This window comes from Ascidia mentula, chromosome 1 (genome assembly GCF_947561715.1).
Source record: "Ascidia mentula chromosome 1, kaAscMent1.1, whole genome shotgun sequence".
NCBI lineage: Eukaryota > Metazoa > Chordata > Ascidiacea > Phlebobranchia > Ascidiidae > Ascidia > Ascidia mentula.
Window position 1 is genome coordinate 11,483,941 of NC_138566.1, and position 18,871 is coordinate 11,502,811.

An 18,871-nucleotide genomic window follows, 5' to 3' on the forward strand; every position below is an offset into this window, starting at 1 on the left:
ATAAAATTTCGTTTCGTTTAACTGGCAGGTGGCGACATTTTGTTCAACGTCTTGGAGGTAGTCGGTGGCAGAAAATGGCGGGAATTTTTTGGATAACTTCTTTGCATTTATTCCATCGCCCCGGGAGATAAGCTTACTGTCAGGTAAAGCATTGAAAAATATCGGACCTCGCGTCGCTATTGGGCTGACAATGTTAGCTGTAGAACAAGCAACCTCACCAAGCGATTTCGATTGAAATCCAACTTAAAACGTATCCGGGTGGTAATTTTCGCGTTACCCCTTTGTTGGACAACATATAAAATATACCGGCGTCGGGAGCCATTGATGAATCTTACTTCTAGCGCTTTGTCCGTGCTGTAGCTTCAATAACGTGCTCCAGAAAACAATGTCGGCGGCGACCATAATCGCAAGTGTGCGATGCCGCTGTGAAAGAGCGGCAAAGAAGCACCTTAGTAACGGACAATGGGCGGGTTGGGAGATTTCGCTTGACTAATATTTGCTAAGAGCTCGGCTCCGCTCTCCCAACCAGTCATATCGACGCGCAAATATTAGACAAACATTAGGTAGGTTAAACATTTAACTATCAGGCGTGTCCGGTACTGCATAGAGGTGAAATAGGCAGTGTCTTGGCCCGCTTAGTTCAGTTCGGAGTACCTCTTCTTGTGGAGCTGGAACGCGGTTGAAAGGTTTATCTGGTCTGATGGGAGATTGAAATTGACAATTTGAAATGAATGTTGTTTTTCTGTGGGTAAGTTGTACAAGGTAAGGATCGTTGCAGTGACATATAACGTTTCTGTGATACCTTGCACCGACTTTATGGCTCATTGCCTGTTCAAACAGTGGTTTGGATTTGGCGCGCAAAGCCATACGTGGGTGCAACGGCGCCCGAATGTCAGTGATGACAAACAGATTTAGTTGGTGTGCGCCTTAATTTATAATGTAAACGAAAAGTTGAAAATTGCCTTGTCACTACGGTCGTCTGGCGATGTGCCCGTTTAATGTTTGTTTTTAGTTTCCTCTACACTCCGTCACAATTCATTGAATTAGTTAAAGATTAATCTTGCGAAACTTCACTAACCGCTGTTAGTGCACAATGCGTTTGTTAGGCTCTCTGGTACTGAGGTACTGAGCAGTTTGCCTCAAGCAGCCTCTATGCAGGACTCGTACAGGAACTTGTACTTTGAGCAAACGTATGTAAGGAATGTCCGAAAATGAGCTCCGCCCTGAAACGTTTCATTAGAAACGAACGTCAGACCTGTAGCTTTTATCGCCAGCTTTATTCCGTTATATCGCTGAGGCATGACGCACAACGTTTGGGAGAAGGGGACTGCGTTGGATGTCTCGAGCACGTGCGTCAGGTCGCCTTGGCTCCAGAGAAGCCGCGTTGGTACCTAGAGAAAAACTAGTACGTCTCAACTCACTAACTGCCGGAACATGCCCCAAGTTGTATGGCAAGATGTTGGCATAGCTATGGACGTTTGAATAGTGTGTCAACACCATGCCGTGTCGCTTGGTGGAATTATCAACTGCAGCTCGGTGAAGTTACTAAAACTTCAAAAAGCACTGTTTCCGAATAAGCTTTATTTAAAATGTGGGAGAGGATCGCAGGCTGGTGTAGTATGGCGCTAAGCTCAACTTTACGACGGCGCGTTTAGGGAGTAACTGTTGGCTGACAAAACGTTGAGTGATCTCGAAAACGCATTTTTATTTGGATTTACTGCGCTCGACTGCGGTGATTTTCGTGGAGGTGTCATGCTCGGTTGCCTTCCAGTTTAATGTGTGTTCCTTGGCGCCAAATGGAAACGTTGTGGATCATATGGAAAAGTGTTAACGATGTAAAAAGTGAGAAACCACATTTACTTTCCCGAATATTTTTTACAACTAAGAATGCATAACTTGCCGAAAACCTTGACTTATCGGTAATGGTGTTTATTCCAGTAATGTCGTTAGGATTCGAACTATAGAAAACATAGTTTTCGAAAAGAGCGCTGTTACACATTCGGCTTCGCGTCGCTCATTGTTTCGCAATCGAACCAACCGTATTGGTTTTAGACGAAAGCAAATTTGCAGTGTCCATGATGGATGGCGGGGAGACGGAAGAATCAAAAGCGGGACGAGGAACTGTCCGGGAAAAAGAAGGCGATGAAAAGACGCCCGACTCGCTGATAGAGGCACACCTTTGTTAGATCGACGTAGCGGCGTGACGATTTCAAATTGCCTGGTTTTTTCTGATCACATGGACGAAGCGCGACCATCCCGTTCAATCGTCGGTTTATTGACAAGCGTTGGTTGCCTGAAGACAAAGTTTATTATTGTGATTGTGTGACGAAGGCGTGTGTGGCTCATTGGTTGGCGGGCAAAGACTTGCGTCCTTTCAAAACTCAAAATGTAAAGTCATCCTTCTATTGTGTAACCAGCAAAGATTTGGGGTCGAAGTTGAAACACTAAACGTTATGTGCTGTGCGTTTTACGTGGGTAAAAGCAAATTATGTTAAAATGGGGTTTCCTATAAATCACAGATGATGATCAACAGTAACCCCAACTTATTTTTTAGAACTGCATGGATTGTAAACTTTGATCGTAACATCATCGTTGTAACAAACAATCCAAGTTTACAAATCCCACTTTATGGCTGCCCATGTTCTTACAGAAAACACTGATGTAACTTTTATATTGGTGCATTGACTATACGGTGACAAATACACTGCAAGTTTGTATGTTTGTTTTGAAATTTATTTAGTGTCAAAAGCAATTTCGTTTTTAACTTTTTTAATGGAAGCCCAATTTTTATCTTTTCTGGGTATCGGGAATCAAGTAAGATTCAACACATAACTCGTATCTCTTATACGCGCCGAAGTTGATTCAATGTTTTTGATTTTTCACATTCTTTTAGGTCTTTGTTGAGAATTTACAAGTTTCTTGGGTAGCCATGGCACAAAAACTGAAAAAAAATAATATGCACGTTTCGCTTTGTTGGAACACGTCGTGAAGCACACAATGAAAAGCTAACGCGGTCGACCTTCCGACATTTGTACAATCGTAACCCTGCTAATGATTAGCCACGTCGCCATTGTCTGGCAAAGGTGCGTTGCGGCGCTACAGTTTCCACGTCGCACTTATGGAATTGTACCGCTTGCGTCGTGTCTGACCTTGCCTCGACGAGCGCCTTTGTTGAACTTAATCGCACTCGGCGCTCCCCAAACCCGGTGATTCATAGGGCGGCAAATCCACGAGGCCGTGCGACCCCGCGGCGAAATGTTATGCTTCGCTGCATCCAGTCACTCGTTCACAGCACAATCGTGTTGTCAAGTAATTTGGGTAAGGTGGTGCAGCTCTGAGATCCCATTGCTGAAACTTGATTTAACTTCCCTGGCAACCTTTCCCCGAGTGGTTGTAATCTTGGAAATGTATTTATTGTCGATCCGACTCAAGTGTTTCAAAATCGCTACAAGACACTACCATTCCTTTGAATTTTTCGTGCTTATTAAGAGCTGAATAAACATAAGGGATTACGGAAGGGAGTTGCGCAAGTATTCAAGGGAAGAGGTAAACAACCACAACTCGTCGAGGTAAATTTTTGGTCGCGCAAATAAGCTGCTAAAAAAAATCGAAAATAAATAACTGCTCTGTAGCGCCATCACTCAAATTTACTTGCAATGTTTATATCTACATAGGCGGCGCTAATGAGCAATAGTAAGACTATTTTGTCACCGGTTGAAACGAAGCTTTGAATTCACAGCATGGGCGTGTACAGCATTGGCTTAAATTGTTTGTTTTTTGGATGTGAGAATAACATTGTTGGAATAATGTGCCCGGCTTTGCAAAAACCTCTCGGAAAAAAAATTTCCCATTGCGTTTGAACGAACGTTGGATTACATTCTGGTGTTCTAGCTTCAAATACCATTTTATTTCACACAACTATTGTTCATATCTGTTTGATATTGTTCATTTTACACAAAAGTAAATTAACCAAAGTTGGCAAAAGCAGTCGTATGTTTAGCGTAAAAGCTACAAAATGGACACTTGCACTTGTACATTTCAAATGCTAAAGCGCTTGTTGCCAGAAAATTTTGAAAAATCACAAAATTATAATGCATTCAAATAATCCTCTTGAAAGCATAGGCAAGTATAGTGATTTATATGAGGATAATCAGAACAATAATCACACATGATTTAATTTCTTGCTAAGTGTGATCAGTGACCTTTATACTTCGGAGGTCTTTTTTCTTTAAATGCCATTAACCCCTCAATTCGATCTTTGGTTGGTATAACCTAAAAATACAAATTCTTTACAATGCTATTGCTACCTTACTTTACAACTTGATATCCTATAAATATACAATGTTTTGTGATTTTAAAAGTTACATTAAACAGTAAAGTGAAATAGTACAACATGAATATTAGCACATTGGCAATACACAAATGTTACCTGCGCATAGCACGCTTGTTCAAATGCAAGACCCGATGAAATGTCAACTTCTACACCACGATTAATCGCCTCTTTTGCCATACGAAGAGCAACTGGACCCTGAAACAATACAATGAGGTAAAATAACCTATAACAGTTTTTTAAATCCATTACTTGAGGTATTATCTCTTTGGCAACTTCCAGTGCTTTCCTAAAAGCAGCATCCCCATCTTTATTTTGCTCAACGGTGTGATTTACTAACCCCACTGCTTTTGCCTGCACAAAACAAATAATGTCATGATATATATCTCCAATAATTTCAAACTATTATATACATGCATTTCATTGCCATACAGTACCTGTTGTCCATCAAGAAGGCGCCCTGTAAATATTAGTTCTTTTGCCAAACTTGGTCCAACAAGTCTTGCAAGGTTTTGCGTTCCACCTACAGTTGTTCATACATGTGTTTTTGTTACATATTTGTGTGTGCTTTTTATTTACTGTACATACCTCCCCCCGGAATAATTGCAAGTTTTGTTTCCACCAAACCCATTTTTGTATTTGAAGCTAAAGCAATCAAAATAATTACATCACATGTTTTAAACAATGAGTCATAACTATTTAGTCCAAACAATGGTTATCATAGGTCAAATTTTCGGATCAACTTAGCTTGGTTACATTATGTGCAAGTAAGCAACCCACATGAAGAGAAAATATTTATTACATATTCAATTTATTTTGATAATCTAGTTAAATGTAAAATCACCGGCAACTCTTATATCATAACCGAGTGCCATTTCCAGACCACCACCAACAGCTGTTCCATCAAGTGCTGCAATTGTAGGAATGGGAAATTGATACATGTCAAACAACAGTCTTCTCAGTTTTCCAACAAATGGTCCCACTTCTTCAGGGGTCATAGTAGCCCTCTCCTTAAGATCAGCACCTAAAGAATAGACAATTCCTTGGTACCATGCTTCTCATTATTAGAAATGGTGCCAACCATCTTCTTACACCAAACTAACCAGCACAAAAGATGCCTGGTACCATGCTTCTCATTATTAGAACCCTCACATTTTGATCATACTTAATACCTTCCACTGCTTCTGCAAGCTAAAGATCATGCATTTACATTGAGATATTAGTTAATATAAACTTGAAATGAATGCCATTTTACCAGCTTGGACAGATTTTTGCTGAAAGAGTTTTTTGCAGCCGGTCTGTTCAGTCCAAACACAACTACACCTAAAATGTATGTGTAGTGTTGTTGCATATAAGTGTATTAAACTTCAATACTATTTTTAATAAAAAAATAAACGGTTGTTGCTTAAAATTAAAGTACCAATAACACATCTCGTATAAGACACAAGAATAAGCGCAAAAGATAAATAAAAAATAATGCCCACCTTCATGCTCTCCAGTTAGTCTATCTACTACCAGTTCCTCCGTGTGTGCAGCTCTACACGAAACTTTAAAATTTGATGTTGACGACAGGACTCTGCAGGCAATTTGATTACCATGTTGAAAAATTTTACTTGTCAACATGTTGAATTTACCACTTAGACAACAACCTTTCACAAAAACATGTTAAAAAAGCATGACACGGTGATGGTGTGTACAATTGATATATTACAGCATTTGTTTTGCAAATGTTTGTAAAATCGTTGAAGCTATGTGGCCAAACCTCCCCCATCTGGTTATTCCCCTTTTTGAGGAAGGATTTGTTTTGTTGACTAAAAATATTGATTTTGCTGTAATATGAACTAAGACGAAAGCTAGAAATGTGTAAATTGCGCCATTTCGTTTGTTTTACGATAATGTGTGAAATTTTCTGTTTAAATCATGCTGGTTCATTATATCATGAGCCTTTGGCGCCGCACTGGTGCCCAATATAAATATATGCGACTAGCAGTTAAGTGTCGCTGTGTGCTTTGTATTCATGAAAGCAGTTTTTTTGTGAATTTTGTGGGTATGAGTTGACAAGGTTGTTTTTATCACCTTCTCTAATAATTTATCAATACCCAAACAACTTTAAAAAAATTCAGTTATTTCTTTATCCTTCGGTTACTAATTAAACAAATAGGCTGTTAATTGCATTTTGTTGAAAAATCTTAAACATACCTATTTTTTGGTTGTGGACAAGCACAAAATGAGAAAAAACAAGACTATAGTTGGGTCCTACCTGGAACAACAAAAAGTGTGTTTATCAGTTTATAATTCAAGTTTGGAAAATTTATTTGTTGCTATTTTACATAAAATCCAAGCATGCGAGTCTAGACCGCAAGGTTTTCATGTTTGCTATTTCATCTTACTCGTTACGACACAACGTATATTAGAATTAAATGTAAATTGGTTGTGGGGTTAAAGTTCTTGGCAAGTTTGTGGAATCAATTTGCATCCAGTCGGTGTATATGGACCAAATCCTAAAACTTAATTAGATTTCGGGTTGACCAGTATACAGCTCGTGGCAAAATTGTTGCATTAGGATGTGTTGTACATAGTACTTATAGTACCAAGAATCACACCGCATATGCAAAAACAGACGCGCATGACAAACGCGTGCAATTAATACAGGCAAACATGACGCACGTCTACAATGTTTTACCATGGAGGGCATTAGTTTTTTTCTCCAACCATTCTCGAATAAAATTTTTTAGACTGAAATATTGTGTCTATTTATTTTAATATCATTCCTCTTTGAGAATAGGACAGAGTGCAAAAAATATGTAAAACTGGATTAGAGTATTTTTGTGCGTGCAGTCATTTAATTTATTTTTGAACAACAAGTTGGCGGATTTATGGTGTAAGCTTCCATTTCCGCCTTTTTTTCTGTAATCCCGAGACGTTACAAGAAAATCCTGAAACGAGGAAACGGATTTAATAACCAACGACGCCACATGCTGTTGATGTGCGTCAAAATGGCGTCACGTTTTAAATGATTGAGAATTAAAAAAAGCACACATACCTAATATATATTACCTGTTATTTTGGTGAGAATAAAAAATGAAAAGAGATATTTGGAGTGATTTTCAAAATTTTAATTTCCTGGAGTAACACTTTGAACCTAAAGATTAATTCGGCGCATCCCAACCGCTTTTGTAATTTATTTGTATTTGTTGTACAAAAATAAAGCGAACGAATTAACAGTCGGAAGTTTTCAAACGCGACCCAAGACGCCAGTCTACGACAAATTGTTTGTTTCATGATTTAATTTTGCCATAAAAAATGGCAAATAAAGTTAAAGAGGTTATCTAAACTGCCTAAATTTTTGGTTAGTGAAAGACCTTGCAGCAAAGAAACATAGCTATTTTAATCGCAGGAGACCACGTTTTCGTGCATCGTGTTGTATTGTCAACATAACCTCGGAGATTGCAATATCAACGCCCGGTCCAACCTTATGCAAGCTTTATTAACGTAAATCAACGAACAAAAAAGAACATTCAAGATCATGAACGAAACATGACTTACAAAACCGCACGGAGCATCTAAAACAAAATGTCAGGAAAATTATTTGACGCAAAACGCATAATGGGATTCACGCAACATAATTGGCCACGGGCACTTTAAACAATCGGGAGAACATCCTGTCCCAAGGATGGAACAGACAATCCATTATGAGCGCTCGCATCCCACGCACGACTCGTACTTTTCTTTTCTTATCCGACGGAGGCGACATATGTCATCCAAGTGGGTTGGGCGTAAACATGGCAACAAAATTCAGCAACAAAGGCTTTCGACGCAGAAGCTCTTACAGCGTTCTTCAGCCGCAGGAGTGTCACCTCAAACAAATGTTCGGGAAACTCCAACGCCGTTGTGTATATTTAGCGATGCCAGATAATCCTTAAGCGGGCGGCGTGGCTAGAAAGCAGCGAATTCGAATGCCGTTGACGGCTTTGGCGCTCTATAGAATTCCGTTTGCTTCCGTGCGCGCTTGCAGCGGGGAGGAACATCTTAAAACAATTTTGTTTGTTAGAAGCAAATGCCAAATGAATTTTTTTTAATCTCTGTTAAAAAAAGATTTGCGTAACATGATACTCAGCGAATAGACTGCATTTCTTGTTTGTATTCCTTAGCGTCGCATTTTAAGCCATTTTCCATGTGTTTAAAGCGCAGCCATCGTGTTTGTTTTATATACAGATGTTATGTGCAGGTCACGAAGCGCGAAAGTTTGTTGTAGGAGAAATATCCCGGCGATTATGTTCAGCATTTTACATTGCTACATCTAAGAAAGTCATTGTGTAGTATTAAAATCAGATTAAAATCAGAAGATCCAAACCCATTACAACATTTTACTTTTTATGAAGTTTGCACGATGACGATATCCAATACAATTGTCACTTAAGAATATTTGTTTCCTGGTTTTACAGGAGCCAATAAGACAATCCATTGCAAACATATATATCATATATTTTGCCCGCTAATTTTTTTCTTGTTCACCAACCTAAAACACTCCTGGACGATGCTTGAACATCAACGAATGCATTTTCGTGAGTTGAATTTTCCGGTACTTTGCAATTTACGTGATTTGGCAGCCCAGTGAGGGGAGAAAATATTCCAGGTGTTGTGGAACCTGGCTCGCGCGATGCTGTATCTGTAGCAGTAGACTTGCTAGTGTCTTTAATCGGAGATCTATTCGGGTAAAGCAATGAGTCCAACATCATTTTCTTTTCCTGTATAAGCTTTTTTTCGTTGCAGTCGGAAAGAGAAGCGGATGATACGCATTTGTGTTGATCCAGACCAATAGTATTCGGTGAGTACTCCATACCTCGGTCGTTGAGGTAATTCAGGCTATCATTCATTTTTACTATTTTAATGACGTCATTTGCCGCCGCGCTCGCGTGTCCACATGTTGCTTTGAAACTGCTGTTTAAAGATGGAATCAAGGGAGATCTGATGGACTGAGGTCCGGAGAAGGCGGAGCCACGTATATTTGCCACGGCGTAAGCTGACGTCGGCACAGGGGGGTGAGTGAAAGGAAAAGAAGCGTAATGACCACGAGGAAATGGTGGGCGATAAAAAATCATGTTGCCCGTTGGAGCGAAAACTTGAGCTGTTGTCTCCAAATTTGGATTTTGATTGGTTTGCTTCGAGTGGCCGGGAGTTCGACGCCTTTTACCAGCCTTAATTTCACCCCGTCTTGCATTGATGGTGACGTTACTTGACCCCACAGCATTTGCTTGCGTCAGCATAGGCACAGGGGCGCCAATCTGCACGAATTCATTACGCGGCATGAGCTGTATTGGATCGGTCTGCATACCAGTATCCTCTACATCAATGCCAGCTTGCACAAAATGGTCGATCGTAGGAAATGAATCTGTTTGAGTTTCCTTGTTGCATATTGGCATCTTTTGTAGTAGTGAACATCGATATTCGGTTTGGCAAGACTCGTCAGCACTTTCACTGCACCCGATTGGAGTGTTTTTGTTTGCTGTAGTTAGAAAGCAAACACATCGAAATTTGAAAAAATATAAATAAATTGTAAAAAAGCAAAAGTGGCCATTGCAGACATTGGCAAACAAAATATAAAATATACTATTGACAACTCGATTATGAAAATGAGTTAAATAACTTCTTCAACTGGAGATAAAGTTGTTTTTAATTCAAGAAAATCTCTATACTAGCGAAAACAGTCTTGAGCTACGAAACGAAAAAAAAACAACTGAGTTGGTGATTTTTTTATCACAATTATACATACTATCATCACGCGATTCACCGCGTTGACCTACCAAGAAGCAGTTCCTCTAGTGCAGCAGATCTGCTGTCAAGTCGATTGAAACGAACGTAGGTGTCAAGCATGTACAACACTGGCGACAAGTCAGCGATGGTATCACGACCGGGTTGTAAGTTCACATCCCATACTTCACATTGAGCTAACGACCGAAATCTGTACTTGACGTGGAGATTTTTGTCCCTGAAACAACATTTCGGGTGTTTCATAAATAAAGAATAGTGTTTTGGTCTGCCGCTCACTAAAAAAGTATTGGCTCTACATTGCTTATACATTGAAAATTGTGTTTCACGTAACTGGCCAATTTAATCTTTCATCGAACTTACTACTCGTGCACATTTAACGGCCGGTCGCCAAACCAGGAAATAATATTTTTAGGCTTTTCACACGATGTCTTAAAATAGTGCTTTTAACATTATTAGTATAATTTTTATATTAAATTGGTGCATTTGATGTAAAACTTGCTGCTCGTAAGAAATGTACCAAATCTTTTACGAAAACAGGAGTACGTTTCCATACCTTTTACTAAAGATTAAAACAAATTTTCATGCAGAACAAATTTAACGATAAAATTTTCCGTACAACAGTATTGCCAAGTGTGGTTTAAAAATATGCATGTAGCTATGCACTAAATACAATGCTAGTGTTTTAGCCTACACAGAGGTCGGCAACCGTCGCTCCGGATCAAGCAGCTCTATCACCCAAGTTTTGGCTCCATAGATACGGGAAGCTCATTTAGGTAAAAACAATATTGGTAAATAAACAAAACACATTTAGGGCTTTTGGTTCACTTGGACGTAGCTGTGTTTTGCAAGTTTACTGAAAACAAAACGTGTAATGACGGTTATTTTGTTTCGTTTTGATCAAAGAATTAAAACCTTTGTATGCCAAAGGTTGTCGACCTCTGGCTAACATGCAATAATTCTTTCAATAAAATTGGCAAAAGTAGTCATATTAAATTTTAGTTACAAAGACATATAGGATACTCGTATTTTCCGTTTCCGCCGTTGTAAGTCCCGCAGCATAAACCATATACTTGCATGAAGAAAAATGAAAAGGGACAGACGCATACGTCACTTACCTGTTCAGCAAATTTGTTAGAGCTAAGGCTATGGAACCTTCTGTTTTCACCAAATCAGAAAAAAGTCGCTTAACTTCACAAGTTGACAAACCAAAATGAAAGGTTTCTGACATGTTTGTTGTCTAACAAACAAACATTGCAGCAGCGGCACGTGTAAGCTATCACTTAAACAATGCAAACCGGCTTTGTGGGTAAATTCACAACAAACAGTTCTGGAATTTTTTCTATGTTAGTCATAATGGCTTTTTTGAGTGCTACATTAACACGTCACAAATCCTCTGTTGTCTTTGTTTGTATACTTAATGTGCGTTGTTGGAATGACAATGGAACAATGTCCTTTTAATATGTCACTATAAAACGTAAGCGTTGATGCAGATTTAATAAAAATCTGCTACGCGGTGTAATCTGTACATGATATTACCGGTTCACGTTGGATTATGCGCAAATACAATCTAACTGTCCAGTAAAGCATCGCTGGTCCGATGTCAACGAACTGTTAGTCACTAATCCCGTGCTGTGTAATGCGATGAACATTGCTTCAAGAAGATTTCAACCAACTGCGACAGAAGTTCCGTAAACAAGATGCATAAACAGAATTGAAGAAGTTACGTTTGAATCTCTTATGTGGTTTGATTATATTTGGCTGACGTAAATTGTGCAGTACATCAAGCGTCAGCAAAATGTCATCGGCTACAAGACAACATATTTCGCATCATCCAGTATTCACATTAAACGTAAAGAACAATCAAAATCCGACCACCTGAATATATTTGGAAATTGCTGTGAAAGCATTACAAAGCTTCTTAAGCAAATTTCATGAGTTCATTAACTTCTCATTTAATTATGATATCATCGACAACTGGTGTGAGGCTTTATGTTTTTCGAGTAGAAGACAACAGTTTTGACTGGCGCCTGTTTGCCGCAAATACTTCTCGGAACAAAAGCTAATGTCATCTTTGTTTTTAAGGCAAGCCTCGCAGCGCGATTTGCCACCGTGATAAGTAAAAGCTTCTCGTTGACTCACTGAAAAATATTATTGCACAAGACGCCACGGTCGGAATTTTCATTCGCGGCAAACTAAAATGGAGAAAAGTCTCGGTGCTAAATTGTGAGAAATTACGACACACGTTTTCTCCGAACCGATTGTACTGGACATCATTGTGCCGCGGGGAAAGTAGTTTCCCCATGTTGCAAAATTTTATGCATCTATTTTTCAGTTTTATACCTATTTATAAACAGCGTGAATTATTGTAACAAATCAGGATGTTCAAATCAACGACATGTTTGTTGATACGTAGGTGTTCCAACGAAGTACTTGAAACAGATTTTCGCGTACATTGGTACGTGTGTCCACGAAAGAACCATAAACTTGTTTACATTTAAAAATATGTTTTTTCTTCGCGCCGCTGGCAATCCGATTATCTACGCGATCGCAAGTGCTCGCTGCCATCGTAATCGCACGAAATATTTGCCTCAATCAAATGAGTTTGTTTTCACGGAATTGAAGTACACGCCGTATTTGCAATAAATGGAAAAGTCAAAGGAGCGCTTAGAGGATTTGGTTCCGTGACGTCGGATTTTAATCGTGGGCGGCGGACAATTTTCAATGGTTAAGCCGACATCTGCACGGCGCATTCAAAGGCGCGGACAAGTAAGATATCGTTAACAAGTTGTTTATCTTATACGCTTGCTGGATATTTACAGCAGTGAATGGTAATTATCAGTTTTGCGTACCTGCCACCTCACCACACCGGATACTTAGCACTGTCACGGTTATGTTGTGATACTCGAAACAAATGTGAGGAAAAAACGCACGAATACGCGAGTTGTGTAATATTTTCCACTTAACATGGGTGGTCTTACTTCATTTGGTCCGTTAAAGAGCTATTTACGATATGTTTGGGTTAATGTTTATCTTTTCGTCCACTTAAACTTGCGTGGTTTTATATACATGTGTGTTAAAACACTTAAAACCTTGCGGTTGACTACCTCTACTTGCAGTCGACTTTTTGACAAACGCCAAATACAGTTTTTGAGCAAAAGTTTATTTGCATGTTGATGCTTGTTCCGCGCGTTCTATGTATATTTTTGGAACGTGCGTGTATCCAGAGAAAGCACTCGAATTACGTGCGTGTGTCCCGCAGACACCACAAATCTATACGTTTTAATTAAAAAAAATTATACAACGACCAGCAAAGAAAACGTACGCTGTTTCCGAACGTCATAGCAGCTTAAATGATGACTTTGCGCGACGCGAAAAAATTCAAACTTCAATACATGTGAATGTAAAACGAATGGACCTGATTTATCTAAGAAGACTAGATAGCTTAGTACATAAACGGCGATATACGGCAGTATAACCGGTTGCCTTCGCTTCTCTATCAATATTCTGATCGTGACTTACATCACGTGACTTAACGTTGTTGCTATATTCCACAACGACAAAAATTTGCGCGCAACGCAAAGCTGTAGGACTTGTAAGCAAACAAAGCCATCCCGCGGCAAAATGGTTTCGGGACCGCAAACTAATTATGTTCAGTCGACGAAGGGGAATTTTTCGTTACAATTGCAAAACTGCGAAACATTGCGCAATGACTGCAATACCTACCAAGCCATTGTGTGTTAATAAACATTAAAAAAAAAAAAGCTACATTTTTGTAAATATGTACATCCAAAAACTAGTGTATGGGGTTTTGTGCAATAGAGAACGCAAGGTGTTTACTAATCCTATGGAAAATTGTTGACGATAAAACGATGATTTTGTGATGGACAAAAAGAATGAGAAAATTGTTTTATTTTGAGTCGAATTGAATTTCCGAGCTATTAGAAACTTTCAGCAACTTGTTTGTACAAATTAAGGAATGGCATGTGCTCCAGGCGTTCACTTAACCGCAAGTTCATTCTTTCAATGCAAATAAATATATGATACAATGTTGGAACCTTTTCAAGGGCGCCAATGTAAAAAGTTTCGGACAATTCTACGGCCCGTTCAACCATTCCGAGAAGAAGAGGAAAATCAGCTGACGGTGACGTAAATGTCGCTTTGGCGCGCCTTTTTTCTCGGCCTTTATACTTGAGCGCGGGTGGGTGCGATGGGTTCAACATTCATCGACAATCGGTCGTTCGCGTCAATTACAATCTAGACTATTCATCGTAGCTGTGAGAGATACTATATATATGCTGATTCAGCCGCAAACAGTGCAAGCTAAGCTTTAATGCTCTGAGAGACAAACACTTTTGCGCAATCATTCACCCGCCGTATAGACCAGAGAGATGTTGCGTTCGCACCCACCACCGTTAATCCACGCATCCGAATTGTTCAAGTTCGGATTGGATTTAACGCCACAATCACCCCCTGTTGATGCAAACGACGAAGTGCAGTCGATTCAAAGTGGAGCTGACGACGAATCTGTGACTTCCGAGAGGAGTTCATCGCTAGATGATTGCGAGGTAAATATATTTTTTGCTCTTTGGGACTTATATAATTTCGTCATATTTACGGTCACTTCGATATGCGTTTGTACTTGCTGCTTTACTTGTTGGTATATATGGCAATAGCTTAATATTAGAAGTCCTTAATTCGTCGCCAGCTTGTCTAAGTGTTGCTTTAAACGTGACAGCTTGCCTGTCCTTGAAAGCTTGCCTGTCCTTGAAAATCTCCTTGCATGGAGTTTATTGGAAAAAGAAATGTCATAACTAACAAAGTACAGCATTAAGAAATCTCCCTTGAATGTAAAAACGCCGCAAATGGCCAAATACGCAAAACGTTTTTAAGTTAGACCAGTATGTGAGTGGGTTTTAGAGGAGTTTTTTGAATTTTTTTAAACAAGCGTTTGGTAATTTCTTTAATTGTCAACCAACGTCATTTTAAGAGTTCGCTCTTTAACGAAGTGGGCAATGAATCGGCGAAACCAAACCCACACCCAACACGCCCTGCGTTTAAATAGATTTCATAATTTAGCATTACGTCATTGACTTTTGAGGTTCATCCACAATAATGGTGGGAAATGTCTATAATCTGTACGCTATACCGAATTTACCATCAATTATTAAAATGTAATCAGTTTTCGTTTATTGTAGACACTCATTAAAAACGTGTATTTTAAAATTGATATTAAACTGAATGATTGTTTACATTTGGAAACGGTGTTATTTTGAACCCTTGGTGTTATTGGATAAGAAGGCTTTTATGAACAAAAATATCAACGTTAAAACAGTTTTCTGATTGTAGTCGAAGTTGCGTCACTTGTCGCCTAATGTCTGACAAACTGTCAAAACCAATAGAAAGACCTGGCTGTCGGAATAATTACAAAGCAAAAATTTTGGAGTAATTATGTTCTCGAACAAAGAGTGCTTCTAGTGAAACAGCGCCTGAATGGATGCCACGTAGCAATTAAATAAGGCTTGGACCAATTAGCGATGACAGTGACGCACAACCACAACAACTTGGTCTCAAGATGCGCTCACTCGTACCCGAATCACCGGACATAAAATTGTCGTCTGTTTGCGATTTGCAAATTTCTCCTGCGTGCATTTTCGCTGCTCGCGTAACCGATCGCCGATAAAACACGCGTGGGAGATATCCTCGTTTTTTTTGCCTGAAGTTTTTCCGCCAATGGATGTGGTTTTGTTGCCTAACATAAACACGAGCCTTTGCAACAACAAGCATGGCGGGCTAGCTCGATTTATTGGCTCAACGATAACAAGGAACCGCACTCCAGACCGGATCACGTTTTCGCAGCCGCCCCAGGCCGTAAATCGTTTAATTAAAACAATACGGCGCTTTGTTGCGAGGCGTTTTTTGTGCTATTTGGAATAAACAAAACAACCGTCTTTGAATGTGGTTAGTTTCGCAATGTACTGAAAATCCGGGCGTGGATGACTAATCAGGTACCTCCGCAATTCGCCACCGCGAAACACAATGGATTTTCCAGGTAAACGGCGTTAGCCGACCTGTGGTGCTTGACTGTCATCGCAGGCCAAGTGCGGGCATTTTTTGAATGTTTCGCCACTCCTTGACTGCCTGTATGCGCGTTTGATCTTGTTTTTGTTATAATCCACGCTTAACTGACAGTTGTTGAATTTAACTTCAAGTGGAAGATCGGTACCGGCCCGTGCCAGCCGCGGCGAAAAATTATCGACACTCGCTAATGCCAAAATTAATGCCTTCCCTCCATTGTTACCTTGAATCACAACAATAGCAATCAGTCAGGTTTGGTGGCGCGCACTGTTATTGTTATCTTGACAGGTGTTAATTAAACACCTTCAACCTTCCGTCGATTACCTAACCTTCAGAGGAACTTTTTGCCTTAGAATTGACTTCATTCCACGTGTATAAGATGATGTAACGCAGGGCGCGCTCATCACACAGAGCAAATAGACGATAAATGGCTATTGCTAAAAAGGCATCAACGTGACCAAATATTCCCTTTTTGGCTAAAATGGTATTGGTGGTTTGCGAGGCTTGCGAGGCTTGTTTTAACATAAAACACCAAGAACCGTAAAGTCGTGTAGACATTTGTCAGAGAAAATCGCAAGGGGTAATAAAAGTATACCCTTTTTTACCTTTTTGTGCTCATTCACTCTGGATAAACTTTTTCGGGTGTGTGGGTCACGTTTTGCTTGACTCGAGCAGAATCTTTCTGACGGAAGTGAAGTCTGTCGCATGTCGTGACGAAGCGATCTCAGCCATTACCCTTGAAATTGAGGAGTAGTCACGAGCAAAAACAAAAAGCCTTCAAAAATCAACCATACACGTTTTCCGTGTCTGTTATTACACCTCGCTTGTATAATGATAACCGCTGCATGGGTCATAGGGTCTTTGGCAGAAAATCGTGCAATGATGAAGTGTTCGTAAACTCGCATTACCTCAGTGTCGACGCAATTTTCGCCTAATAGTCCCTTTTCCCCTCAGAATCGTGATCCTGCGTAACTTTATTACATATTTGTAATTTCGTTTGTTTTTCTTAAGGATCGACCTCTGAACCTCACCTGCAAACGACGACGCATGGAAACGCCCAGCATGGGGCGGGTTGCTGATTCACGCTTCAGGGCGAAACCGAAAAATTGCGAAAGTCTAATTAAACCAGCCCAAACCACCTACCTGCCTAATGACGTCATCGAAAGGGCAATGCTTCACTACCGGGCGCAGATGATCGCTTCCAACGATCTCGTGCGAGCTTTTTTGCAGCAAAAATGGAACGTTTGTGCAGCCACCGCAGCGACACCATCACGCACACCAGTCTCCGCTTCCTTTGTTCCACATTTGCATCCTGCCATGGAACGAATTAACGCCTGGGCCCCTTTGATGGGTGGTTTGAAGCAATACGACCCTTTGACCGCTGTAAAGAAAGTCGATGCGAATTCCGACTTGAACGGCCACAAGCGCTTGTGTCAATCAAACAGCACAGATAGTGACACAAGCCGTTCAAGCGTCGTTGTCCGACGAAGTTCTCCCTACTCTGTTTCAACTTCCCCTCCGTGTTCGCCACCAATCTACACCCCTCCAGACACCTTCAGCCCCACCCTTCTCTCGCCGCAGTACATGATGAACGTCCACTCCCCTAACTTACAAACCCGATTCTCTCCATCGTCATTGTACAGCGACAATTCCGAAAGGCCGGGCGCCAATTGTACAGAAATTAAGGATTCTCCACCTCAAGTTTTTAATCAGAAGATTGCGAAAAAACGTCAAAGATCTAAAAAGAATGGCAGAGTTCATGAATCCTCAAAAAACGGAGATTCGTATCCCTGTTCAATATGCGGTGCCTCTTACCCACACAAATTTGAACTCAACCGTCACGTGAAAGTGAGTCACGTGCGTCCTCACCGTTGTGGACAATGTGGGAAGGGTTTTGGCCATCGCAACTATCTCAAAGTCCACATCGAGACGGTGCACATGGGTCGAAAAACTCATCAGTGCCGTCTGTGCGGGAAATACCTTTCGACCGGGGGAAACCTTAATGTGCACGTGCGCACCATCCACTTGGGCGAGAAGAAGTACAACTGTCCCGTGTGCAACAGGAGCTTCGGGCAGCAGTGCAACATGAAAACTCACATGAAGCGACATTTTTCAAAAGCCGACGATATTTAAATACTTCCACTGTAAATTGTTATTACGTCACCATTACACTATTATGTATTGTTGTTCATAACGCCCCAGCGGTGTGGCGGTATTATATTTTTATTTTTGATGCTTGTATCTAACTTATTGGACGTGCCTTTGAAGCAAACATAAGTTCACATGTTGCCTTTATTGCTTATTCTGCTTGTAACACTGACACAGCGCCGACACAAGGGTGCAGTGAAGACAAAATAAAGACGGTGTTTTTACAAATTCTTCGTATTGAATTCAGTCTTTTAGGAATCAAAATTATCTGCTCGGTTTAGCAACTTAGAAAATTGCTGAAAATTATCGCATAGGGACAAAATTTGGTACATTTTATGTACCCTTAGGCAAGTTCATATTTAGACCAACAATCGCATAGTAGCTACGTAATGTTAGGGATCCCAAATAAAGCCGATGATCCCAAATGTTCGTCGTAATTGACATTAATTCGAATGGCTGGAGTAATTGCCTTCTATTGATACAGGAAATTTTACAAACCTATGTTTCAACAAGCCGTTCAGTTAATCCTGCGGGCGTTGGAAATTG

The 18,871-nt window shown here is 40.2% G+C and overlaps 2 protein-coding genes across 2 annotated transcripts; one reads left to right on the plus strand and one right to left on the minus strand.

Moving 5' to 3' along the window:
- Nucleotides 1-4,053: 4,053 nt before the first annotated feature.
- LOC145895142 (methylglutaconyl-CoA hydratase, mitochondrial-like) lies at nt 4,054-6,004 on the minus strand. The gene is made up of 9 exons (XM_082983916.1): nt 5,815-6,004; nt 5,586-5,653; nt 5,434-5,521; nt 5,175-5,354; nt 4,919-4,975; nt 4,768-4,853; nt 4,583-4,684; nt 4,430-4,528; nt 4,054-4,272 (listed from the first exon to the last, which is right to left on the minus strand). The coding sequence occupies exons 1-9, from the start codon at nt 5,951-5,953 to the stop codon at nt 4,195-4,197; spliced, it is 897 nt and encodes a 298-aa protein (XP_082840042.1). The 5' UTR covers nt 5,954-6,004; the 3' UTR covers nt 4,054-4,194.
- An 8,335-nt stretch (nt 6,005-14,339) lies between these two features.
- LOC145907084 (uncharacterized) lies at nt 14,340-18,501 on the plus strand. Its single transcript, XM_082994523.1, has 2 exons — nt 14,340-14,667; nt 17,189-18,501. Exons 1-2 carry the CDS (start codon nt 14,491-14,493, stop codon nt 18,308-18,310), a joined length of 1,299 nt encoding a protein of 432 aa, XP_082850649.1. The 5' UTR covers nt 14,340-14,490; the 3' UTR covers nt 18,311-18,501.
- Nucleotides 18,502-18,871: the final 370 nt, after the last annotated feature.